Source organism: Pistacia vera, unplaced genomic scaffold (genome assembly GCF_008641045.1).
Source record: "Pistacia vera cultivar Batoury unplaced genomic scaffold, PisVer_v2 Contig491, whole genome shotgun sequence".
Lineage (NCBI taxonomy): Eukaryota > Viridiplantae > Streptophyta > Magnoliopsida > Sapindales > Anacardiaceae > Pistacia > Pistacia vera.
The window spans coordinates 21,955-44,760 of record NW_022196325.1 but is presented as its reverse complement, the minus strand read 5'-3'; the positions used below and the strand labels follow the sequence as shown (position 1 = coordinate 44,760).

At 35.3% G+C, this 22,806-nt stretch overlaps 2 protein-coding genes and 1 pseudogene across 3 annotated transcripts; 2 read left to right on the top strand and 1 right to left on the bottom strand.

Annotated features, from left to right (window-relative positions):
- Positions 1-591: 591 nt before the first annotated feature.
- LOC116105034 lies at positions 592-11,302 on the top strand (annotated as a pseudogene).
- Positions 11,303-12,118: 816 nt separating this feature from the next.
- On the top strand, positions 12,119-14,094 carry LOC116105032 (nuclear poly(A) polymerase 1-like). Of its 2 annotated transcripts, none has more exons than XM_031391457.1 (4): positions 12,119-12,248; positions 12,351-12,983; positions 13,075-13,152; positions 13,352-14,094. In XM_031391457.1, the coding sequence occupies exons 2-4, from the start codon at positions 12,885-12,887 to the stop codon at positions 13,463-13,465; spliced, it is 291 nt and encodes a 96-aa protein (XP_031247317.1). In that variant the 5' UTR covers positions 12,119-12,248; positions 12,351-12,884; the 3' UTR covers positions 13,466-14,094. The 2 variants fall into 2 exon arrangements, with proteins under 2 accessions (XP_031247317.1, XP_031247318.1); XM_031391458.1 differs by having other exon boundaries at positions 12,128-12,248; positions 12,338-12,983.
- A 153-nt stretch (positions 14,095-14,247) lies between these two features.
- LOC116105033 (vegetative cell wall protein gp1-like) lies at positions 14,248-14,982 on the bottom strand. The gene has a single exon (XM_031391459.1). The coding sequence runs from the start codon at positions 14,980-14,982 to the stop codon at positions 14,248-14,250; it is 735 nt and encodes a 244-aa protein (XP_031247319.1).
- Between the last annotated feature and the right edge of the window lie 7,824 nt (positions 14,983-22,806).

Sequence of the window (22,806 nt, the reverse complement as noted above, 5' to 3'; positions counted from 1 at the left end):
AGAATGGATTTCTACCTATGCCTAGATCGCGGATAAATGGAATTTTATTGATAAGACCTTTTTTCAATTGTAACCAATATCTTATTATGAATAATTTCGACAACTTAAGGAGAAAAAGAGGCATTTACCTATTATAGAGATGGTGTGATTTGATTATTTTTTTATTTACCGCTTTCGATCTTAGGAGAAAGACAGATGATTCGGGATAGAAAAGAACGAAAAAAGATTATGGAAAAAATCTACACTTGTTAAAGGTGAAGTTTATAGATAAAACAATTCCTTCTGTCGTGTATCCCCGATTAATGCGTTCTCAGATGCTTCAATTGTCGATTCTAGTATTGAGCGAAAGGTTACACCTATGGGTTCTATATTGCAGGTCAACCCTACTACACTAGTACCAATAGGCGGCATAAGGGATTACAGTCCTGTAACTCCTCTTGAATAAAAAATTATGATCGTTTGAATAGAATATGAGCCTTTGAGCTTTACGTAGGGACTTTTTAACGTTCAACCGGTCCATCAATTCACCCGCTTCAGTGAGAAAGGGAAAATAAAAGGAAAAGAAGGAAAACTTGTGGAAAAATAATACTAATGGGCATAACGAGGCCCATATCCTTGGGATGGCCAACGGAGTTCGATGTGATCAAGACCCGCGAGCTTGAAGAGGTTTCAGTTATGAATTTGATTTGATAATTGTGAATAGTGAATATGGTTACTAATAAGTTGAGGTTGTACTACTTCTAGTGGGTTTTGTTTGTTTCAGTATTTGAAGATGTGAATCTGTGTGAAAGTCGAGAGGAGGCTGAACGTACAGATGAAGTTCTTGGTCGACTAGACCAGGTTTAAATTCCTTTCTCAGCTCTCAATTTATATGTATGTTTAAGCCCAGTTTATCATATGATTTTGAGCTGTAATGTTGTTATTAAACAGATTGTGAAGATTTGGGTTCAACAAATTAGCCGTGCAAAAGGGTTTAATGAGCAACTGGTGGTAGCAACAAATGCCAAGATATATACGTTTGGTGCATATCGACTTGGGGTATGATTATATTCTGAAAGGGTTACAATTTATGTTATTCATCTTTTCATTTGCTGTTATGTTTGTTCTTTGGAAGTGTTAGCAAAAGAATAGCATTATGAATTTACTTATTTATTTGATGCCATTGAATCAATATTCTTGTTGAATCACTTAATGCTTTTCGATGTGGGGATGGTGGCAGTAGGACTGTAAACGAGCCGAGTTGAGCTCGACTCGGTTATTATCGAGTCGACTCGACTCAAACTCGGTTTGTTAACCGAGTCAAGTTTGAACAGAGTGAAGCTCGGCTTATGGGCTCGCGAGCCTGGTCCGGCTTGAGTAAACACTGTACACTTACGTAGGGTGCTTTGGTGATTTTTTAAACCATGAGGTATTAAACTGATATTTTCCAATAAAAAACCTTGAAAAATAAAATAGGAGTGAGCGTTGAGCACCACATACTGACATACACAGTCACCAACTCTCTTCTCTCCTTTTAATGCTTTCAGTCACTTCTCTCTCTCTCAAGTCTCAACTCAACCATGTCTTCTTCTTCACTTCTTCATTTTACTTCTCTCTTCTTCTTTCTTTTTCACTTTTAGCTAATCAACATTTTTCACTTTCAGCTAATGTTGATATTGGATAAGGGTGCACCCATGATGGATTAACCCAAGCGGCGTGTGAAGTGGAAACTACCAAAGGCAGTTTCTCACTAACCGCTGCCCATATAAAAAGAATTTTTTTTTTTCCTTTTAGATAAAGATACACATCAAAACACACATACGCTCTCTCTCTCTCTCAAAAAACAATTGAAGGAAAAACTCTACGGTAGTTTTCTCTCCAGATTCAACATTTGCTTCAGAGTTAAGGAGAAGAGGTATTTATGCTGTGTAAATACATTGTAATTCGTTTATATACAAAATGTGATTGCAATGGGTGATTATAGATGTTTAGTCAACAACTACATCAAGGAGTATATAGATTGGGGTGCCAAAAAGACAACTGGTGCATTTATAGGAGTCTCCACTTGTAAAGGACATCATAAAAAACTGGGAGTTCCCTTGCCTAGGGTTAATTACAGGTTAGATAAAGACCTTAGGATAAGGATTATAGCGTATGTGTGTTTTGGTGTGTATGTTTATCTAAAAGAAAAAAAACTTCTCTTTTTATATGGGCGGTGGTTAGTGAGAAACTGCCTTTGACAGTTTCCACTTCACACGCCGCTTGGGTTAATCCATCATGGGTGCACCCTTATCCAATATCTCCCACTCACACATGATGGGACTATCTCTCTGTGTGCTTCTTTAAGGTTCATGCTTTAGTAAATATGCCGTGTGACTATGCATACTTCGAGAGCACATTAGTCATATATCTGTTAAGAATATATAACTTCTCGAATTGTGAAACTTAGGTTGTATGTTGTATGCAATACCCTAGATTACTTATCACATTTTTTCTAACAGTTGATAATGATCACACCCTCAAAACTTACATCGTCAAAGTCCATTACGATGCCAAGCCCTCAATTTTCCTAACTCACAAACACTGGTACGAGTCCTCCCTTTCCTCCTCCACCTCTTTCATCCACACTTACGACACTGTCGTCCATGATTTCTCCACTAGACTCACTTCTTCTGAAGCTCAACAACTCAAAACTCTCCCCCATATCATTTCTCTCATTCCTTAACGAGCTCGAGCTCGATATCGGGCTCACGAGCCGGCTTGCGAGCTCGCCTCGAGCTCGAGTTCGAGTCTCAATTATGAGGCTCGCCAGGCTCAAGCTCGAACTCAAGCTCGACACTGTAGTAAATGAGCCGAGCTCGATAAGCCAAAAGCTCGGCTCGGCTCGTTTACATTCCTAGGTGGCAGTCATTTCCATTTTGTCGATACTTGGTGTCATCAAAATGAACTAGGTACTGAAATAGCCTCTTGAATGATGCAAGGCACTGAGAAACTTGAGTGAGGCACTCACCTTTGGTGCTTGGTTGGGCACTTACTCGAGTGTAGAAGTGTTTGAGTTGAGCACATAACTAAATTAAGAGTTCTTTTTCTATAAATGTACTTGGATGACGCTTAATAATATCGTAAAAATAATTTGGTATTCATTTACACATAAATTTGTATGAATATGGACATTTCTTATGTTCTAATAGGTGCATGGTCCTGGTGCGGAGATAGACACACTTTGTGTTAGACCTAGCTATGTAACAAGAGAGGTGTGATCAGCTCTCTCCTATTCATGGTTCAACAAATTTACTCACTTTATGTAGTATTGCTCATGAACTTAAAATTAGTTCTGGGAATGGATTGCAGGAAAACTTCTTTTGTGAGCTATATCAGATGCTTTCAGAGATGCCTGAAGTAACAGAAATGCATCCGATGCCTGATGCTCATGTCCCAGTGATGAAATTCAAATTTAGTGGTGTTTGAATCTGCAACCTTCACAAAATCTTATTCATATAGTCAGGTCCTCTGCAATTGAAATTTATTTAACTTTGGGGATATGAGTAAATAAATAATCAATTTCATTTAGAAATAATTTTGAATCAGTATTTATAGCATAATGATAAGTTGTTGGATGATATATGAATCTATGCAGAAACAATGTATAGCACAATGAAATGATCAACACCTTTTGTTCATGGAATGGTGGAGAACAAAGCTTTGGGCTTTTATCATTTTTTTCTAGGTATTTCCTCTCATTACTGGAGGAATGTATCTTCAGATTTATCATTCTTGGATAAGTTATATTCTACAATATATAGCAAAGCTATGCATCAATAGTGGCAACAGAGGTGATCGCTTCAAAGATCATAATGAAACTATTGAAAAATAAGTGGAAATACAGAATCATAATATTACATGAAAGTTATGTATAATAGCCTTAATAAGTGCATTTATTTGGACATTTCATTTTCATATGTTGATATTATACTTCTATAGCTACATGTTGTCCTTAAGTTTACATGATAGTTTACTAGAAATTGATATTATTAATATGTTAATTTTGATTCAGGACCTTGATATTTCACAAGACTCAATACTACAGGCTGCAGATGAACAAACGGTTCACAGTCTTAATGGTTGCAGAGTTACTGACAAAATTTTACAATTGGTTCCAAATACTCAGGTCATGACAGTAATTTTTTAGATTTTATGTGCTTAAGAATTTCAGTTCTGATTTTTATGAATGTCAGTGATTGTGGTGCAGAATTTCCGAACAACATTAAGATGCATAAGATATTGGGCAAAGCGTCGTGGTGTTTTTTCTAATGTATGTGGGTTTTCCTCATTTGGAAGATTTGATTAGAAACAATTACACTATGTTTGATGCAGTTTTCCTTTGGCCTCACTTCTTTTGTCATGAGCAGGTTGCAGGGTTTCTTAGTGATATAAATTGGACAGTGCTTGTGGCTCGTATATGTTAGCTCTATCCTAATGCACTGCCCAATACGTTGGTATCTTGGTTCTTCACGATGTACACTCAGTGGCGTTGGCCAAATCCAGTAATACTTTGTGATATAGAGGAAGGATCACTAGGTCTTCAAGTTTGGGATGCTAGAATAAATCCAAAGGATAGGTATAATTTGATGCCGATAATTATCCCTGCTTATCCTTGTATGAACTCCGGCTGCCATGTATCAACAAGTACTTTGTGAATTATGATGGATGAATTTCAGAGGGGGCGTGAAATTTGTGAGGTATGATTTGTGGTAATTTCCATTATATCCTTTGGATTCTCTGTAAGACTTGATGTGGCCACATGCCACAATTATACAGTTCAAGGTGGTTTAAAGGAGTTATTAACTGCCTCTTTTGATCCTTGATGGTAGGTTAAAGGCAGTTGATGGGAGTTACTTGGTCCCTAGCCTAGTCATATATAAAGATATCATCTTCTCCATCAAAGATATATCACAAAAAAATACAAAAGGTTCTGGAGACATAGGCTAGAAGACATCTCTCAAACACTCACTCACAAATCATTTACGTTTTAGCTTTCTACAATACTTGAACAATATGGTTGGAGGTAAGTGATTAAATTCTGCATTATATTACATACGTAATATTCCACATATTTGTATCAGAGCCATGCTTCTTGCTTATTGTTCAGTGTTAAGATGTGATGAAGTATGCTGAAATTATATTTATGTTTTTATTCATTCTGATTCTCTCATATTCATATTTGGGATTTTTGTTTGGTTAAACTAGTTAGAAAATTAAATTCCCTGTGAAATTATGAGAAAGAAGGGCTTTTGAATCGTCTAAAACAGAGTTAAATTGACTGAGTTATGGTATTTTGAAGTTTCGGGTTTGACATGGGTTGTTTTCGAGTCGAGTATCCGGTTGTAGACCCGATTGAAGGTTGAAGACGACTGGGCCATGAGATATGACAAGTCGTTTTTATTTAATTTTTGGAAACGACATGTCGTTTACTATATTTAGTAAATTAAAAAAAAAAAAAAATTACACATCTCACTCGCTTGGGACTTGAACTTGGAATCAAGTGGTTGAGAGTCTTTTACTTGGCTCACTGAACTAGACAAGCTAATTGACGTGCCTATCATTTTGTTTGATTAAATTTAATTTATTGTATTCTGCAAAGAATGCTTTTAATTCAACCATGTTAATTGTTAAAAGCTAAAACTTCGTTGATGAGAATTGACCCCAAGTCTTTTAGATAAGAGCTGCATCTCTTGACCATTGAGCTACATTATTTCTTGTGGTGTGTTCTGGAATTTAAGCTTTTTGTAGTCTGTTTTGAAATTTTAAGTTAGTTATATTAAAACTGTTTCTGATATTACTATATATATGCTGAATTAATTTTTTTTTTTTTTTGCATATTTGATATGATCAACATGAGTTTAAGTTGATATTATTATTATTGCCATATTGAAGAAGTGAATATTATAATGTTTTAGGAGTAGCCAAAGCATCCTAAGGCATGTTAATAATCACATAAAATTATTTTTTGTTTAAAATTCGTAAGGTTTTACGGGATGTAAATTTTAGAGATAATTGCCCTGCCCAAAGGGAGGTAATTATCTTAGTACAATAATTAGAGTAAGACATTGAATTAGCATCATGATTAGATTAATCTTAGACCCAAAGGTATGGATTACTTTATGAGTGATGTATGTTCATTAGTCTTATTAATAAGTATAAATTCAATACAAGTTAGCAACCTCTGCCCAAAGGAAGGTTTGAATTTATAATTTTGAATTTGACATTGGTTGATTCAAATATAAAGTATGTTTACAATAGCATGACATGATTTTAATTCTTGGTTATTGCAGCTATTTCTACTGTTTTTGCTAATATTTCATCTCATGTTCCAATGTTAAATGGTGAGAACTTTTCTAATTGGAAAGAAAAGATAATGTTAGTACTTGGGTGTATGGATATTGATTTGACGTTTTGTATGGACGAACCCCTAGTCCCTACGGATGAAAGTACGCCCTCTGAAAAGGTCCTCTATGAAAAGTGGGAGCAATCAAATCGCTTAAGCTTAATGCAGACAAAGACCCACATAAGTAAACTTATTAGAGGTTCCATTCCTGAGTGCACTAAGGTGACAAATTTCATGAAAGCACTTGAAGCACAATTTGTGACATCTGATAAGGCGTTAGCTAGCACCTTAATGAAGAAACTTTCTAGCATGAAGTTTGATAGTTCTAAGGGTGTGCGTGAACATATTATGGAAATGCGAGATATAGCTTCTCAAACTAAGCCCCTTAAGATTGAATTTTCTAAGGCATTTCTTGTCACTTTCATTATCAACTCTCTTCCTAATGAGTATGGACCTTTAAAAATCTCATATAACACACATAAAGAAGATTGGTTTATTAATGAACTCTTAGTAATGTGTGTACAAGAGGAAAAAAGGTTGAAGAATGAGAATTTCGAAAGTGCTTATTTAGTAGCACGTTTCAAAGGAAAGGGAAAGAAAGGTAAATGTGTCTCAAAATTCAATAAGAAGGGTAAAGCACATGGTAATCCTAGTGGTTACAAAGTTTCGTGTTTTTTCTGCAAGAAAAAGGGACACATGAAGAAAGAATGCTTGAAATACAAGAACTGGCTTGAGAAGAAAGGTATATTTCTTTCATATGTATGTCATGAATCTTATTTTGTTGATGCTCCTAATGATACATGGTGGATTGATTCAGGTTGTATAATTCACATTTCCACTACCATGCAGGGCTTCCTAAACCTGAGGAAACTAGTGGGGAATGAACAAAGCATCTATTCAGGCAATCGGATGCGTTCTGAAGTGGAAGCTGTGAGGACTTTTAGACTTGTTCTAAATTCTAATTATGTATTGGATATTGATAATACCTTTTATATTTCATCGTTTCTAGAAATTTAGTTTCTGTATCCAGACTTGTGAAACTTGGTTATGCATTTACTTTTAGTAATTCAATCTTTGAAATTCTAAAAGACCATGTTGCTGTTGGATATGGAAAATTACTTGATGGTTTGTATAAGTTTGATCTAGATCCTGCATTTGAGCATAGTCTTATGACTGTGCATGAGGAGAATGGCAGCAAACATTGTATCATTAAAGAGGACTCCTCTAAGTTGTGCATAAGAGATTGGGACATATCTCTATATAGAGAGTTAAGAGGTTGGTGGATGATGGAGTTTTACAAACTCTTGACTTCACTGATTTTGATACTTGTATTGGTTGTATAAAGGGAAAGACAACTAATAGAGCTACAAAATGAGCTAGAAGAAGTATTAATAAATTACAGATATATGGGGACCCTCTCTTATACCTAGTCTAAATGGACAAAGATATTTTATCTCTTTCATAGATGACCATACTAGATACATGTATCTTTACTTTTTGTTTGATAAATCAGAGGCTATAGATTCCTTTAAGATATTCAAAGCAGAGGTAGAGAAACAAAGTGAAAAGAAAATAAAGGTTGTAAAGCCAGAGAGAGGTGGAGAATATTATGGATGATATACAGAAAAGGGTCAAATGCCAGGTCCATTTGCAAAATTTCTTCAAGAAGAGGTTATTGTTGCATAATACACCATGCCAGGAACACCACAACAAAATGGTGTGGCGGAAAGAAGAAATCGTTCTCTTATGGACATGGTAAGAAGTATGCTTAGTACCTCCAATCTTCCATTAAAGTTTTGGAGTGAAGCGTTAAAGACATCAATATATGTCTTAAATCGGGTTCCATCAAAGGCAGTTCCAAAAACTCCTTTTGAATTATGGGTTGGTTGGAAACCTAGTTTAAGACATTTACACATTTGGGGTTGTCCTGCAGAAGGAAAGGTTTATAATCCAAATGTTAAGAAATTGGACCCGAAAACTGTTAGTGGATATTTCATTGGTTATCCAATGAATTATAAAGGGTTCAGATTCTTTTGTCCTTCTCACACACCTACGATTGTCGAACCTAGAAACGCAAAATTCTTTGAAGATCTTGAATTCAGTGGGAGTGACATTCCTCGTAAAGTACAATTTAAGGAAATTAAGGAACTAAGTTCATCTTTTCAAGATAATCAATTGATTATTTTTTCAAAATGATCATTCAATTAATTTAGAAGATCAATTGACTTAAGATGAACAAATTCCTAATCAGTCGCACCATGAAGATTCAATTAATAATGATACTGTTATCCAAAATCAAGATACTATTGATGAAACATTTGAATTAAGAAGATCTTCAAGAGTAAGGAAACCAACGATTTCTAATAATTATATGGTATACCTTCAAGATACTGATTTTGATGGTCAGTTAAATGAAGATCCCACTTCATTTTCACAAGCCATGGATGGAGAAAAATCCCTCATTTGGTATAATGCCATGAAAGAAGAAATGGAATCAATGGCCAAAAACCAAGTTTGGGCACTCGTCGAATTACCACTAGGAGCAACAACCATTGGTTGTAAATGGGTCTATAAGACCAAAAGAGATGTTTATGGTAATGTCGAACGATATAAAGCAAGATTGGTGGCCAAGGGTTTCACACAAAAGGAATGCATTGATTACAATGAAACTTTCTCTCCAGTTTCAAAGAAAGATTCATTAAGAATCGTCATGACATTAGTAGCTCATTTTGATATGGAGTTACATTAAATGGATGTGAAAACATCCTTCTTAAATGGAGATCTTAACGAGGAGGTATACATGAAATAGCCAGAAGATTTTTGTAATGAGGATAAGCTAGTATGCAAGTTGAATAGATCCATATATGGACTTAAGCAAGCATCCTGTCAATGGTACACAAAGTTTCATAATGTTATTATCTCATTTGGTTTTATTGAGAATATTGTGGACCAATGTGTTTATCTTAAAACCAGTGGGAGCAAGTTTATCTTCTTAATTCTATATGTGGATGATATTTACTTGCAAGCAGTGATTTGGGTCTACTTCATGACGCCAAAGAATTTCTTTCTCAAAATTTTGAGATGAAGGATATGGGTGAAGCCTCTTATGTCATTGGCATAAAAGTCACAAAGATAGATCTAGAAGGTTTTTAGGTTTATCTCAAAAGACCTACATCGAAAAGATTTTGGAAAGTTGTCGAATGCAAAATTGTTCACCGTCACTAGCTCCTGTTGTTAAAAAAAATAAATTCACTTTCGAACAATGTCCAAATAACTCATTGGAGTTCAAGGAGACGAATAAAATACCTTATGCTTCAGCCGTGGGGAAACTCATGTATGCTCAGGTTTGTACCAGACCTAACATAGGGTATGCAATAGGAATGTTGGGTAGATATCAAAGTAACCCAGGCCTTGAACACTGGAAAGCTGCCAAGAAAGTTATGCGTTATTTGCAAGGAACCAAGAGTTATATGATTACATACAAACACTCTGATCATTTGGAGGTGATTGGGTATACAGACTCTGATTTTGGTGGATGTAAAGATTCTAAGAAGTCTACTTCTGGATATATATTTATGCTTAATAACGGTGCTATATCTTGGAAAAGCAATAAACAAAATATAATAGCAACATCCACAATGGAAGCAGAATTCATTGCGTGTTATGAGGCTACATCATAAGCTTTATGGTTGAGAAACTTTATATCTAGTTTAAGAGTTATCAACTCTATTGCAAGGCCATTAAAGATTTATTGTGATAACTCAGCTGCCGTTTTCTTCTCAAAGAATAAAAAAAGTAGTAGTCGCAGCAAACATATAGATATAAAATATTTTTCAGTTAGAGGTCATGTTAAAGAGCAAAAGGTGGATATCCAACACATAAGTACAAAATTAATGGTCGCCGATCCCATGACCAAAGGATTGCCGGTTAAAGTATTTAAGGATCATGTGGATTGTATGGGGCTAGTTAGTTCATTTGATGTACAAGTTAACTTTTACATTTGTATATATGACCTTATTCAAATATTTTGACATATACAGTTTATCTATTACATTTTTTTGTGCACATAAAGTTAAATGTCAAAAATAAAGTGGACCACGAATGACTTATAGGAAGTTCATTCATAAATTTAAGAAACTCATAAAGTACTTATATAAAATATCATACATTGTAATAGATGGAAGGGAGTGTTCGATTTAAAGGATATGACTGCCATCATTCATGTATTGAGCTTTTATGTAAGTAATGCTTGCTATAACTCATATTATGGCCATATTCGGATTAATCACCTATATAGTATTTTTTTCAAATTGCGGCATGAGGCCAAGTGGAAGAATGTAAGACTTGATGTGGCCACATGCTACAATTATGTAGTGCAAGGTGGTTTAAAGGAGTTATTAACTACCTCTTTTGATCCTTGATGGGAGGTTAAAGGCAGTTGATGAGAGCTACTTGGTCTCTAGCCTAGCCATATATAAAGATATCATTTTCTCCATCAAAGATATATCACAAAAAAATACAAAAGGTTCTGGAGGCATAGGCTAGAAGACATCTCTTAAACATTCACTCACAAATCATTCACGTTTTAGCTTTCTACAACACTTGAATAATATGGTTGAAGGCAAATGATTAAATTTCGTATTATATTACATATGTAATATTCCACATTCTCAGCTCCGGTGGGGTGAGGAAAGATGAATGTTCTCTTATTGACGAAAGCCATCACATATGAATTTCTTCTTGCATCAAGCACATCTCGTAGTCTTCTCAATATTCTTATTTTTACTAAGAATTTCGTTTTAAATTGATGCTTGTTTGAGCCTGCAGACTATGGAGAAAAATGCAGTTGATTGTGATACCCTTTTTCAGCCTCATGCTTTTTTTTAAGCATACAAAAATTATCTACAAATAGATGTGTCTCTGCAGAAATGCTGTTGATTTGAGAGGGATAAAAGTGTAATTCTCGAAACTATTGGGTCCAGAGTTAATTACGTACAATTCTTTCTTTAATTGGGTTCGTTAACCAAACTTCGGATTAAAATTAAGTATTTGCCCTTCAGTAAAATTACAACCTGCCTTCTAAAAACTAAAGTAGTCCTTTTTACCCAAATATACATGAAACTTGATCAATCCGGTTAAAGACATAAATACCCTTTTAACAGTATCTTATTCACACTCCTTTCAAATTATATTTTGTTCAATTTCTTTTGTAGTATGAGACTATGAGTGACTTCTTTTATTTTATTTTTAGTGTGTTGTTCTTTTATGTTGAATTGATAGTAACATCGTTCGTAATATAATTTCTGATTCTGTTGGCAAAGTTAATAGTGGGTTTTTTTTTTTTTTTTTTTTTTGTCATATAGTCAAATAATGGGAAAACAAATGTAATTAATTTGCGTTGATGTGAAACATTCTCATTGATGGGTTTTATTGCAACATGATACATAGAAGACTTTTTCATATTTTTGGGTTTAATAAAAAAAGATTACGATGATTTGTTTTGTGGGTTTGGTTAATTAGTGATTGAGTGTGAAATATTATAATAAGTGCAGTGAAAAAGAAGAAGCCCTTGCCACATTCCATCTTTTGAGTGAATTACCAACTTTGTCCTTGCATTGGTATAATTGCCATTATCTTAAAATATTGGGGTTGACAGGGAAGTCTAAAGAATTTGAGGGCCACGTAAATTTCAACAATCCTGAAGGGGTAGGAATTTTAATCCCTCCAAACTTCTTCATTCTTCTCTTTATATCCACCGCCAGATCACTCACTCTCAAAAAAACCAACCTTTTCACCACCTCCACCCTGTTTGGAACAAAAGAAAATATTAGAAAAACAAAAGAAAATTAAACAAACGCGTCAAAAAAGACAAGCGAAACTCTCTGTAAGCATTCTTCTTCCTTATCTTTTCTTCGTTATTTATACTTTCTCTCTCTAATAAATTCCTTCGATTCTCCTTCTCTCTTTTGAAAGATATTTTTTTCAGGGTTTCGTTGAGAGAATCGAGGCTAATTCGATTAATCGCTCAGTTCGAAGAACAACCACACCGCCGACGAAGGTCCGCGGCTATTTCGACTTCTGATTGCGTTCTCTGTTTTGAATGGCTTTCATCGTTTAGCAAATTAGGTTTAGGGCTTTTTGGATTTTGATTAGAGGCCTTCAAATTGGTGTGCCGTTGTACTTTGTTCGATTATAGTCGTATTAGAATTAAGGGTTAGATAAATTTCCTTTTTTCTTTTGTTTAGTTATTATTATTATTATCATTATTATCATAGTTACTATTGCTGGTGCTTTTGTATTTTCCACCCAACACTGTACAATTAACGATTATTACATTGTTACAACTCGATTTAGTGTGTGTTTCCGATTCGAATTTTATCTGGAAAAAAAGAAGAGAAGCAAAATACACGTATAAATGTTCTGGATAAAATTATGCTTAACCAACCCATTTGATTGAGAAAAAAAAAAAAAAGAGAGAGAGAAAAAGAAGAAAAAGAAAACTTGTGATAAAACAATACTAATGGGCAGCAATAATGGACAACGATTGGGCATAACGGAGCCCATATCTTTGGGAGGGCCAACGGAGTTCGATGTGATCAAGACCCGCGAGCTTGAAAAGGTTTCAGTTATGAATTTGATTGGATTATTGTGATTTGTGGATATGATTAATTAGTTGAGGTTGTACTACTTTGTGGTTTTGTGTATTTCAGTATTTGCAAGATGTCAATTTGTATGAGAGTCAAGAGGAGGCTGTTAGTAGAGAGGAAGTGCTTGGGAGACTAGACCAGGTTTAAATTCCTCTCTCAGCTCTCAATTCTACTTTATGTTTAACATAATGCACATTTGGTTGTATGATTATGTTGGTGAGTTTTCTACAGTAGGTATTAAAGTGATGAAAACAAATAGGAGATTTAAGGTTTTTATTTTGATGGAGGATGGCAGAGAATGTCTTTTTTTATTTTGACCTTTAATTTTGTTATCAAACAGATTGTGAAGACTTGGGTTAAGAAAATTAGCCGTGCGAAAGGGTTGAATGAGCAACTGGTGCTAGAAGCAAATGCCAAGATATTTACCTTTGGTTCTTATCGGCTCGGGGTATAATTATATTACTTTTATGCTATTCGTCTTTTCATTTGCTTATGTTTGTTCTTTGGAAGTGTTAAAAAAGAAAAGCATTATGAGTTACGTACTTATGTATTTGATTTTGAGCTATCAGAGTGTGTTATTGAATGTAAAAAAAGATTTATTGCATTATTGTGCATTTTGGATGTACAAACAGTTCCTATTACATTTTTGTTTGATCTGAGGTAGCATGGGTGTATTAATCTATTTTACATAGAGACTGGTAGTCTTGTTGGTTGGCACTTTTTCTAGGTTTTGAAATCAGCTGTTGAAAAGTGATGTGTTTAAAAGTATCACGTGATATGAAAGGTAACTGCTACTTCAAAGAAGTTATGAATGCTAAGAACTTCTTGTGGATGAGCAGCTTTTAAGATTTTCTTTTGTTAGCAATACTCTAATGGCCTGTTGTCTGAGAGTAAGTTCATCTTCACGATCTTAAATTATCAATAGGGTATGACTTCGATGCATATATGCTGAAGTTTTAGTGCGCTCATTACTATATCTATTGAGAGTGGGTTTTTTACACAAAAAGTTTAAAAAAACATTGTGAGTTATGTCTCACTCAGAGATTTTTTTTTGCTGCATAAATAGAGAGCAGTGTTTCTGCACTGATTACCAAGTATCTTATATTTATTTCTTTTTTAATAATATGTGGATATTTACTGTAAGGCAACGTATTTGAATATCACATCGGTACTGTTTCCTAAGGGAAGCATAATTTTGACTTAGATGTATCTTCATAAGGATTCATCATCTCTTGGTTACCAAAGAATGGATATATATATATAGCTTTTGCTTGGACATATTGGAACATTGATCTTGTAGTTTCTTATAGTTACATTTTCAANCTCAGGACATGGCATTGTTGGAGGCATGGATGAGGGCATTGGAGGTGGAGGTTCAACAGATGGATAAGGAGGCATTGATAATAGAATTGGAGATTGAGATGGAGGCTCAGGATATGGCATTGATGGAGGCATGGAAGAGGACATTGGAGGTGGAGGTTCAACATATGGATATGGAGTCACAGAAGAAGGCATTGGTGCTGGAGATGAAGGCGCAGGATATGGCAATGCTGGCAATGGAGGCAAGAAAGGAGCCAATTCTGCAAGTGGAGGCAATGAATGTGAAAAAGATATAGGACTGAATTCTGATGGTGGAGGATAATGCTGAGACCATGGAGATGGAGATGCTTCAGGAGTGGATGGTTCAGGCCTTGTTTTAGCCGGTGAAGGAGCTGGAGGATAAAGCTGAGACCATGGAGATGGAGATTCTGAAGGGGTCAATGGTATAGGCCATGAAGGATCTGGTGACGCTGCAGGAGACCATGAAGCTGGGGAAGATTTTGGAGCTGATGTTCCAGACCCTGGAGAATATTGATTTTCTGGTGGATAATGAGTGAGACTCCTGTGAGGAAATCCTGTAGAGAATGGAAAGATTGCACAAGCAATCAGGACAATGGTCCGGAAAAAAGACATAGTTTTCAGGCCACCCATTGTCAGAATTTTCCTGACGGTCAAGGCCTAGTGATAATTGCAGGTTTCTTAGTTTTACCATGAAGAAGCATATGCTTATATATCAGGACATTGATGGTGCAACAAGGCTATGTTTTTATCGCCATTGGTTATATGCTTGGAGGCTTATGCTCAGACTCTTGCTAAGAAGAAGTTTGAGCTTTGATTTGGTCACACTACATATTATTACACATTAATCCACATCTCATACAAATGTATGTATTTTTCCAAAAACAGGATTTCGATAGCAGCTATGCGTTTGGCTTATTATTTCTGCCCATATTCTCAATCCTATTCTCCAAATAAAGTTTGGCACATTATTCCAGAAATATTAGCCTATTTTTTTAATTACTTTAGACCCCAAAAGGTTATTAATTTCATAAATACCCCCTGAAAAAAAGGTTTAAAAATAACAAAAACACCCCCGTGACCCATACTTGCCAGATTCTGGCAACCACCAATCTGCCACAACGGTGAATTATCGACCAGAACTGGCTGGTAATTCACCGATCTGGCCTTTTCCAGCCAGATCCACAGTGGATCTGGCCGTCAGTGAAGGCTAAAGAACCGTCAATGACGCCCAAATCTTGGCCATCGTTGATCGACAACGACGACCATATCTTTGGTCGTCGCTGATGGCCAAAGATGGCCTTCTTTGGCCTTTTCCGACCGTCAACGACCACATATAGTCATAGATCTGGCCGGAAAAGGCCATAGCGACGCCATATCGGCCAGATCCGACCGGTATGTGTCGTTATGCAATTTTTCAGTCAGATTTCTACGGTGGTTACCGGAACAGGCATTGCGAATGGTGGGGGTCTTTTTGTCATTCTACATATTTTTATATATTGGGGTATTTATTAAATTAGCAAACTTATGGGGTTTTTTTATAAATTTTTAAATTTTACCTCGTAATACTCTCATATTCAATTATCCAATACTATCCCCAAAATCCTATCCAAAATAATAAACCAAACGCANTTTAATTTAAAGAGATAATTTAATTTTAGCTTTGAAAATTTAATTTGAACTTAAACAGTTAAATAAATATAAATGGATGATTAATTGGTAATAAATTTATATGGTTTTAATTTAAAGAGATAATTTAATTTTAATATAAATTTAATATTCACACTTCACAATGTGCAAATTTAATTTAAACTTAAAACAAATAAACAATTAAATAATTTTTTTTAATTAAATTATTAACTTACATCGTCAAAATTTACATCATCCAAATCTGTGTCTTTTAAGAGGTCGAGTAGTTCGGGATCTTTAGGGTGCAGTGTAGTCTTTAGTCTGCATGAGTCCAATCCCGTAAATATGTTATGACTTCAACCATCTCATTGGTTAAAGAGCATCTTTTGTTTTCTATAATGCGGCCACTAATAAAGAATGTTGACTCAAATGCAATTGTGGAAACTTGCACACATAAAATGCCACGGGCCACTTGGGCTACAATGGGGAATCGACTTGTATTTTGCTTCCACCATTAAAGTAGATCCATCTCACGTTTCTCCTTCCTGGTCATGTAAGACATGTCCATTTGTAGACACTGCTGCAGCTCATTTGGTCCATGTCTGTATGAGCTAGAGCTGCTACTTCCACCACCACTGCAACTGAGTTCCACATACGACCACATGCTCGATCCTTATTGATAAATGTCTTCATCAGCTTCCTGCTGGTCGTCTCTATTGGGCTTTCCACTATACCTATTCTGATATAAAGAAAAAAAGGCTTTCTAATTTTCTGTTAAATTCTGTCAAATACGAACTATAGTCATGTCCTAAATGCTGACCTATCTCTGTAACCATACAATTAAATATGTTTAATTTAAATCTAGGATATACAATAAGACCTAAACCATATAAGATTGAAATATCTAACCAATATTTCTGGTATTTTGCTTCCATGTCTGAAACAATATCCATTAATTTTGGATTATATCTATGTTTAGCAAAAGTTTTAGAAATTTGAAGTAAAATATCTAATGTTAAATTAGTAGTAGGATAATAAATACCACTTAATGTATTAGTGGAATCGTAAAAAGCTTTAGAAAATGAATGAAAAAGACTGCAAACTGTCCAATCTGAATCGTTGATGACTTCATCCGGATAGTTCTTCCAGTTGACGAACTTTGTAATTTGTGTTGCGGTTGGCATAGCTCTTTGCAACATCAAGTACATGGAGTTCCAACAGACAGACATGTCGTAACATAACTTCTTTGGTCGAACCAGTGGCTTCTCTAAGTGACAATATTTTACGTACTCATTCTATCTTGTATTGGCGATGAATCTGATAGCCGTGCGCACTATTTCAATCCTTGCATGTATAGCTTCTAAACCTGCTTTAACAATCAAATTGATGATGTGACAAACACATCTATGGTCAAAAAATTTACCTTCACCAAGCAAATCTAATCTCTTTTCAAATAAAGAAATTGTCGTGGTGTTAGTAGCTGCATTATCAAGCGTTAGTGCCACAACTCTCTCAGTTAATAAATAATCTTGCAAAACTTCAATAATTATAAAATAAATAGTCTTAGTGCTATGTTTAGCATATAATGGTTTAAAACCTATCAATTTTTGTTGTGAATGTCATCTATGATCTAGGTAATGTATTGTGACACTCAAAAAATCTGTTTTTGATCTAGCAGCCCATATGTCTAAAGTAACTGCAATAGATATATTCTGAAAATTTTCAAATTCTAGTTTAAGTTGATTTCTTATTTTAGTATAAAGTTTTTGTATGTCCTTTCTACTTGCACCTCTACTAACAGGGCTATATTGTGGACAAAAAACAATTTTAATCATATCAACAAGAAAAGAATTTTTAGATAAAGAAAGGGGAGAGTCTGTAGCAACTATGTATTTTGCTATCTCTTCTCGTGCATGGAGTGTATTGTATTGCTAGTTTGAGAGAGTTGAGGATTGTAGATTAAAATTAAGTTGAGTTTGTATTTGCGTATTAGGTCCAGTTGAAGTTGAACCGGACTATATATATTAGGGGTGCTTCTTCTCGAGGTTGCATCGCATCGTCGCTCAACATCGATAATGGTTGGACAAAAAATACATACACCTCACATCTCTTCCTCCTGCCCATTTGGCTTTGCCCATTTTGATTTGGTGAAGAATTGCCATACCCTAGACACAACCGTCTTCGACAGTCTTGCTGTGGTGTTGCAGCTCACTTGTGTTTGGCTGGATGTAGTCCCAACTGTTGCTGGTTGTGGAATTGTTGTGTCTGGAAAGGGTGAAAATGGATTGGACCCTTCCATTTCTTCGATGGATGGAGGAACTGGAACATAATACTCATTTGGGGACGGTGATCCTCCGAATGCATAATTTGGAGAATCCATTATGAATTTATGATAAAATAATAAATAACTAAAACAGAAGAAATTGAATAATATAAATAATAATATGAATAATAGATGAATAAATATAAATATAAATTGAAGAGAGTTTGAGAATTGGAATAGAGAGAATGAGAGATTGAAGATTGGTACGGCTTTAGGCCTGGCCCTTATAGGATTGGTCCGGTCCTTGGGAGGACCGGTCCCGAGTCTGGTTTTTTGGGTCGATTTTTTGGGCCTGGACCAAAATTCCCACCTGTAATTTCATGTAATCACAAGAGAAAAACTTCTTTGTATTTGGGCCAATAGGTTGTATAATTCATCCAATGTAATATGCATTATTTATCAAATACCTTATTCTCAAACAACTTGAGCACAACCTCGACAATTTTTAACATGAGACAATCCATTCCATTCTATTATTTCAATTGCAAATAAATATATAATATGAGGAAATGTTTCATTTTATAATGAAAATGAAAGTTGTTTAGATACCTATCTTATTGGAAGTTGGAAACTAAGAAGATGCAGACATGTGTGGTCATATGTTCGATTGACTATAAGGTGTACTGATAAGTGCTTGAAAATGCACTTGTGCTTAGTGATTTTTAGGTGTCATTTAAAGGGGGGGGGGGGCGCGGAGGTTAAACTTGCATAAATTGATTTAATTCTTTCATAAATGCACTTTTTGGGATCATGAGTATTTTTGTTATGTTTTTAGGGCATAAAAGCTTAAAAATAATATTCAGATGTTAGCAAGAGTTCTTGACGATTAGAAACAAACGGTTTGAGAATCAGAGTTGAAATGAAGTAGTTACTTCATATTTAATATGAGATGCGAATCCTAAAATGCTTGAGTTTTGAGCATGCTCAATATTTCAACGATAACTTGAGCTAAAGATCTCAAATCGGGATGATTTTTGGACCATTGGAAATCTGATTCAAAGAGCTACAATTAATATGATTATGTCTTCATCATATTCAGAAGTTTTCATGGAATACTTTGTTTATGTATGTACTTTGACTTAGGCCTAGCAACCTATGCGATCTATCATGATAGATCTTTATTCTGAGGGTGTAGGCTGCTTCCCCTAAGTCCTTCATGGAAAAGCACTTGAACAACCAAGTCTTTACCGATTGCAAGTTTGATATATCATTCTCAATCAGAAAGTATGTCGTCGACATACAACACTAAGAATGCAATTGCACTCCCACTTAATTTCTTGCAAGGTTTGAGAGAGGATCAACTACGAATGAGATGTTTTCCATATACGTTGAAGGATCCGACAAAAAACATGGTTCATGTCATTAACTCCAGCTTCACTTACCACATGGCACGTAGTTTATAATAAATTCATAGGTAAATTCTATTCCCATGCAAAGATTGTTGAATTGCGAGGTAAGATTGCTACTTTTACACAAATAGAAGGTGAACCATTCCATGAAGCTTGAGAACTTTTTAAATTGTTTCTAGTTCACTATCCACAACATAGATATCCTTTAGAATTATTGAATCAATTTTTCTATGATGGATTAACACAGGCTTGTCAAGCCATAGTGGATAATGCTGTAAGTGGTGCTATAGGAGCAAAGACTGCACAGGAGACTTGGGAGTTATATGAGATGCTTGGAGCAAATTCGTAGTAGAAAAGTGTTAAAGGGAGATCTAAAGGCATATATGAAGTGAATACTAACACTGAATTGGCAATGCAGGTTTCGAAATTGGCCAAGCAGATGAAGACCATGCGCAATATAATGATAGGAAAAGGACAAAATATTTCCAAAAAGGTATGTGCTATTTGTGGTAAGAAGATGCAGACATGTGTAGTCATCTGTTCGATCGAGTATAAGGTGTACCCTTAATAGATTTATCACATGCTCGCTTAAGTGACATAACTCACTATAGTCAAATAATAAAATTAAGAACAAGAAATATAAAAAGAACAAATGTAAAAAAGTTCAAAGAAAAATTGTATAAAATTTATATTGGTACACTTGTTTGGACAAATTTCCTATATTTTGTGTGTGAAACCAAGTTAGTAGTGTCTTTAGAACCTCATGCTATAAATTTGTAAATATTCTTACGAGGAAATTTTTTCTAAAAACTTTAACAAAAGTGTTCAAGATTTGTTCGTTCATCCACACAACACTTTCATCTTCAACAATTAGACAATAAATGATAATGTAGTAACATGTTCACACACTTTGCATTTAAGGATATTCTACCTCTTGAAGTAATTTAAAGAATTTTGTGGTTTCATCATTCATTTCACCATGTTCATTTTGCATTGAAGGTTCATCATCTAAACTATAATTCATATTGTGAACACCTATCTCATCACCTTTTATATAACCTTATTATCTTTCAATAAGTCTAACAAATTTTCTATAGGTTTTTTCTCTCTTCTAAAGCCCCTAAAATATGAATAGAACTTGCACACAATTCTCTAAATGGCTTAGACTTTGAGGGCTCAAATCTCTATACCACTATTTGGCTACTCCAGTTAAACTTAAAGCAAACTCTCTACACATAACTCCCTTGGAAACCTTACATAGTTCCATTTTTGCCTAAAAGTTTCTATGTGTTTGTAGACAGTAAAATCTACCAAGAAGTCCTTTGGAATTGATCGTGTGAGGGAAAGCCACTAACAACTTTTTAGGCTTGTCGAGAGACACGAAAAGTGAACATGAAACACTTGGGGACACTAGTGTGGTGTCAGTCGTAGGCACTCTGACACTCAAGTCAGTAAGGTTGTGACAGAAAATTGAGCATAAAGGGTAAAAGGAAAGGTTTACCGTTTTTGTGGAGTTAAGGTGCGACTATCGTCATAGAGTGGCCGGAGCTAGGCTCACAAACGAGGAACAACACTTAAAGAATTGGTGGGGGAATTGTTTATATTGTATGACTAGTATGGTTAAATATCTAAATCCATTTCCAAGAAGATTGCCCTTTGTTTTTATAGGAAGCCAAGGAAAGCTTAGTCCTTGTAGAATTCAAAGTACTAGTTTCATGGAACTAGGAGTACTCAAAACAAGAAGAATCCATGTAAGACTTGTAATCCTAGGATATCAAAATTCCTGTAGGACTCATGATCCTTGAGTGTTAGAATCTGTGAAGGACTTGGATGCCGTTGATGGGCATAATTCACATAAGACTTGGAGTCTTGTGTGCGTTAGACTCTCGTTAGATAAGGAATCTACGAAGAGTTAGGATTAGATCCAGAGACCTTAGGATGTTAGAATTCTCTCATGACTTTTCAGTATTCAATCTAATCGATTCTGGTTCAAAGCTTGACTCTCTTTGCTCCTTTCCGCTTCGATCCCTACTGCTTGAAGTAAGCTACAACCATTTTCTTTTCTCCCTCAGTCAGCTCTTCGGTTGCTTTCTCAATTCAACATTGCCAAGACACGGGACCAAAGTCAATTGATTGGAGACATATTCAAGAGATTTGGAGGAGATCTATACAAAAGTATTTAGTGCCCATTTCGGGTGGTACCTGAATCAATCCACCATGCATAAGTAGAGAAATGAAAATCAAGCCACTTTTCAGACACCAGGACATAGTGATTACCCTCCTTCACTCCTTAAAAAACAGAAGCTTTGAACTGAATCTCGTGTAATCTGGTTGCAAAGTGTAACAAAAGAACAAGAAGGTTGATCGTGACGGTCGTAGCTCTATCAAATAGGTACACCAAACACTCATAGATCGATATCATCGTATAATAAGAGAAAAGGTGGAATCCAAACAGAGGGAACAAAATAGTGATCTATCTCACTTTCCTAAACTGATCTATCTATTCTTTCTTCTTTCCGGGTGAACTATTAGATTAAGTTCTATTGTATTCTTGGTTGCCAACTACCTGAGATTATTCTATTTCTTGCGGAATGGGAAGAATGGCTAGTTGGAGGGTTGATCCTTCTCTCTTTGCTTATAAAATATGAACTTCTTAACTCGATTCTCAGTATTATCGATTTCGTCGTTGTCCTATCGCCTATATTAAGGGAGGTCGCAATCACTTTAAGTGGACTAGCTTGTAGGTGGGCCTAAGCTATAGAGCGACCTGACTCGTAGAGCAACCTAAATGGCAAAGTGGCATGACCGGTAGAGTAACCTGGTTGCATAGTGATAATCCTATTTTTCATAGTGTTTTTGCATCAAATTTCAATAGGATTTAGGAAACTTCTCATGCATTTTGGGTTTTAATCGATAGTAATTCCTTTTATTTTCACTTTGCAGTCCCGAAAGATATTCAAAGAAAAAGTGGTGATTTTAAGCCTGTCGACTAAAAAAAGATCTGGAATTAGAAGATTTGAGAAGTTCTGAGGCTGATTGGAAGTGCTCTTCAAGACTTGACTAGAATGAAGACAAAAGAAATGAAGATTTCTAGGCAAACTTGATTTCGCCGCAACGAAAAAGCTTATGGAATTACGGGCATTTGGAATTCGTGAT

Coding starts and splice junctions, on each gene's coding strand:
- LOC116105032 (XM_031391457.1), top strand. CDS start 12,885: ATGGGCAGCAATAATGGACAACGATTGGGCATAACGGAGCCCATATCT. Junction 12,984..13,074: donor AGACCCGCGAGCTTGAAAAG/GTTTCAGTTATG, acceptor TGTGTATTTCAG/TATTTGCAAGATGTCAATTT. Junction 13,153..13,351: donor TGCTTGGGAGACTAGACCAG/GTTTAAATTCCT, acceptor GTTATCAAACAG/ATTGTGAAGACTTGGGTTAA.